Raw genomic sequence first — 4,390 nt, 5'->3', positions numbered from 1 at the left:
TCATTATTTTTTCTACATAAATAATTGTTTAATTAAACTAATAAAGTGGTTTCACTAATTTTGGGGGTGTTATGGATTATTTATGAATTAATCTATCTGTAACACATTTACTCAATCTTGCACGTTACAATAACTATTTCAAAATTTCATGTATTTTTAGAAGATATAGGATCATGTAAGAAGGCTAAAAAAATTGTTTCATGATTTTTGGATTAGTAAATAATTAACTATGCATTTAACTCGAATTAATAAATGAGCTGCACGTTTTTCTTTTTTTTCAAATTTACTCTCCATGAAATATGATGCAAAGGATATTATTTTTGAAAACAAATTTCACAAAAGGTCTTAAAATTGTCTCTAGTTTTTTTTAGAATTTTTGTGATTTTATTTAATTTTTTTGAATTTTTGGAGGTGTTTTTGCAGCAAAATCAAACCTTTATGGGTTTTTTTGCAACAGAACAACTTGGGGGGGGGGGAGGTTTGCATTTCTACCCATAAAAAACGAATCATTGCAACATCAAAAGATATTTACTGCAACATCAAAAAGGAATCGATGCAACATTCCAAACAAAGGATTGCAACATCGTGCAACATTAATAAAGACAGCTGCAACATCGAAAAGTGTTCACTGCAACATCAAAAATAAATCGATAGAACATTCTAAACTAAGGACTGTAACATCATATACAAAATGAATCGATACAACAAATTAAATCGAAAGACTGCAATATTTTTATCACAAAGGGGTAGGAGAAGACGACTGCCACATAAAGGTGTTTTGCCATAGAAAGGAGAGATTGTTGCTGCCACACTTGCTGAGGTGCTCAGAGCAGGAGGAGTCATAGCTGTCACTGGAGGAGTCACTGTTACCACACTCGTTGAATGGCGCGGACGATGCTGGGGCCGCTGAGCTCCCAGCCTCGCTCCCCCTGCCTCGTCACCCTGACCCTATGACTCATCTCGCATTGGCCACTAGATCTACTACCACAGCTTGATCCACAAAGCTCGAGCTGGTCCGTCGAACGAGCTAGCCGATGGACGTAGTGCTGCTGTCAAATATGAGCCAATTTGAAAAGGGAGAAGGATGAGATGAAAGAAGTGGAGCTGATTGAGCTGTGGGGAGATGAATCTGGAAATGGAGTGGTGGCTGAGGGATGGGGCGGCAAGAGGTCGTATCGAGTGGGGGGAGTGGCGGAGGAGGCAAGGCGAAGGCGACTAGAGCAAAGTGACGGGGGTGGGGCCGTGGGGGGCGACATGATTAGTGTTAATGATCGAGGGTGAGCTGGACTAATTATCGATGATAGGCTGTGGGCTGAGCAAACCGTCCGATACGTCGAACACCCGAACATTATCATTTTCGTTTTTTGTTGTGCTACTTCTGTTTGTTGAGCGGCTTTATTTTGCTAGTAATATCTAGTGGTTATAAATATGTGGTTAGTTAAAAAGAATATTAAAATATAGAAGGATGGAATATGGAAGGTGAAATACAAATAGTCTATTAAAGTATAAAGAGATATAGAAGATGAATTTTTTAATATAGAAGGTGTAATTTAATTATTCTTCAGAAAATGCTCCAAATACTGGTGAGAAGCGAACGGAGAGCGAGGGAAAACTGTGCACAGTACATTTGCTGCGGACACGGGACTTTGGTAGCCATTCAATGACCCACCGGACGCTCATCTCTTCCGCCCCTGCTGCTGCCTTTTCCCCTGCTTCCCACTTCCTCCACGCCTCCTCCCCCTCCTCGCCTTCCCTTTTCACCCGCTCCTGCTCCTCTGCAGCCGCTCCCGCCATGGCGTCGTTCGTCGCGCACCACCACGGCTCGCTGGTAAGGGTCTCGTGCTCAGACGTGCGCGGCGGCTGTAGCTAGAAAGGTTACTTTTTTTTTGGCAGTCCTTGAAACTGATGATAGGTTTCGTTCTCTTGGTTTTCTGTGTGCGGTTTCAGGTGGAGAGGGAGGGGAGGATGGCCGCGCTGAGGAGTAGCCTCAGGCCGTACGAGGCGGAGGAGGAGATGGCCGCCGCCGCCGCTGCCGGGCCGGCAGTTTTGGCGGCAGTGGACAGGGGTGTGGGGTTCTTAGGCGAGGGGTTCTCGGTGGAGGACCTGCTGGACCTGGAGGAGCTCTGCGAGGTGGACAAGGACGGCGCCGAGCAGGGCGAGGCGGCGCCAGCGGCGGCCGTGGTGGAGGACAAGTTATCCAGTGACTCACACGGGTCGTCGGTGGTCTCCTACGAGCTCATGCCGCCGCCGCCGCCGGTGATTGACCTGCCGTTGCCGGTAAGAGTTTGACGTCGTTTGACCCCGTCTTCGCCGGCAAGGCGGCGTCATTTTTAAGGTTTCCGTTTCTGTGCCTTGGTTGTTGAGATTTTGGTGCGTGCTGTGCAGGCGCATGACGCGGAAGAGCTGGAGTGGGTGTCCCGTATCATGGACGACTCGCTCGCCGAGCTCCCGCCGCTTCCAAAGCTCCCCGCGGCACCCTTAGCTGCGCGACGGCCGCTGGAAGGCGCGGTGTCAGCGATGGACCCTAAGCGGAGCCCGACAATATGCGCGCTATCGACGGAGGCGCTGGTGCCGGTGAAGGCGAAGCGCAGCAAGCGCTCGCGCGCGTCTGTGTGGTCGCTGTCCGGCGCGGCGCCACTATCGGACTCGACGTCGTCGTCTTCCACGACCACGACGTCGTCCTGCTCCTCGTCCGCCTCTTTCTCGCCGCTGCTCCTCCTGCCCGCGGACTCGTCCCCGTTCTTGGCCGCGCACCTCCTCGACGAGGCGCCGCGCCAACCCAAGAAGTCTAAGCACAGCAAGCACGGAAAGAATGGCAAGCCCAAGAAGCGCGGCCGCAAGCCGAAGCACCACCCGCCGCCCCAGTTCGCGGGCGGTGCAGCCTCCCTGCCGGTCCCAGGCGACCGCCGCTGCAGCCACTGTGGCGTCCAGAAGACTCCACAGTGGCGCGCCGGCCCCGAGGGCGCCAAGACGCTGTGCAACGCCTGCGGGGTCCGCTACAAGTCCGGCCGGCTCCTCCCGGAGTACCGCCCGGCGTGCAGCCCTACGTTCGTGAGCAGCATCCACTCCAACTCCCACCGCAAGGTGCTCGAGATGCGCCGCAAGAAGGAAGGAGTCCTCGTCCCGGTTCCGGCCGCCGCGCCGGCCGTCCCGTCGTTCTAGGCTAGCTAGCCTCCCCTCCCCGCTGGGGCGGCTGTACATTTTTTTCCTATCGTATTATTAGCATGTTGTACCTTACTTGATTTTTTTTTCATTTCTCCATTTAGTTCTGCTGTACTAGTAGCTAGAATTCAGAACTGTAGAAGGATCATTAGGTCGAGTTAGGTGTAGGGATTAATATTTCTATGGTTTAAGTAGGTTTTAGTTTGTTAGGGTATGACCATAGTACTTGTGCCAGTAGTAAAGAAGTCCAACTCTTCACAAGAAAAGCTTTGCTTCTTGGCCTATTAGGTTGAAAAGCTGAGGCTTTAGAGAGGCACAAGTGACAACAATGTTAGGTGTGCCTTGGTGCGAAACAAGAAACTGACTCCCTTGTTTTAACCCAGGGTTCGGAGGAATAGAGTGTTTGTTGTGCCTTTGCCTGTATCAATCTATCATCACTTCACATTGTTGATGCCATATTTTTCATATCCATCTGTCCCATGCTACTGCTAGTTATCACACTGAGAGCATTGTTACTCTGCCTTTTTTTTCCGGTTCCGCTAGAAAGGCGTATAGCACACGGGTTGAAGAAGATGTGCCTGCGTGGATAGATGAAGGTGAATATCGTTGCTAGATTTCCGGCTCTGAGAGAACATTACTCAAACTGAGAGCATTGTTACTCTGCCTTTTTTTTTCCGGTTCTGCTAGAAAGGGGTATAGCACACGGGTTGAAGAAGCTGTGCCTGCGTGGATAGATGAAGGTGAACATCGTTGCTAGATTTCCGGCTCTGCGAGAACATTACTCAATTGGATTGGAAATCCTCGTAGCGGCATCTCCGTACTGCTGCTACGCTGAGGCGCTGTCCGTCTGGTATACGGGGTGCATGGGCGGGCGCGAGTTTACGCCGAACCAACCAAAACCCTTTTTCTTTTGCCCTCGGGGCCAGCGATTCTGGCCAGGTGCATCGGAGTTCGCGCACCGCGCACTTTAATACTCAATCCATTCGTATGCTTTGGCAGCAGCAGCACTGGGATGCTGGCGTGCCGAGCCTCGTGATGTGCCGGCCGGGTGCCCGTGGTCCATGGGCACGCCCGCACCGCGCTTTCAAAATTTCTGTTGGTCGCGGTGGGTTTTTTTGGGTTCTGTTATCTATAAGCTGTTTGAGGTAGTTTATATAGCCAAAAAGCCAGTTCTCTAAATTTTAGATGACTGGAAATGAGAAGCGCTTCTCAATCGATGTGTGTACGT

The 4,390-nt window shown here is 50.5% G+C and overlaps 1 protein-coding gene across 1 annotated transcript; it reads left to right on the top strand.

Moving 5' to 3' along the window:
- Positions 1–1,619: 1,619 nt before the first annotated feature.
- LOC133921659 (GATA transcription factor 5-like) lies at positions 1,620–3,627 on the top strand. Its single transcript, XM_062366631.1, has 3 exons — positions 1,620–1,828; positions 1,948–2,277; positions 2,386–3,627. The coding sequence occupies exons 1-3, from the start codon at positions 1,661–1,663 to the stop codon at positions 3,160–3,162; spliced, it is 1,275 nt and encodes a 424-aa protein (XP_062222615.1). The 5' UTR covers positions 1,620–1,660; the 3' UTR covers positions 3,163–3,627.
- The last annotated feature ends 763 nt before the right edge of the window (positions 3,628–4,390 follow it).

This window comes from Phragmites australis, chromosome 6 (assembly GCF_958298935.1).
Source record: "Phragmites australis chromosome 6, lpPhrAust1.1, whole genome shotgun sequence".
Classification (NCBI taxonomy): Eukaryota; Viridiplantae; Streptophyta; class Magnoliopsida; order Poales; family Poaceae; genus Phragmites; species Phragmites australis.
Note: the sequence above shows the minus strand (reverse complement) of the source record. Positions and strands in the feature narration are given on the sequence as shown.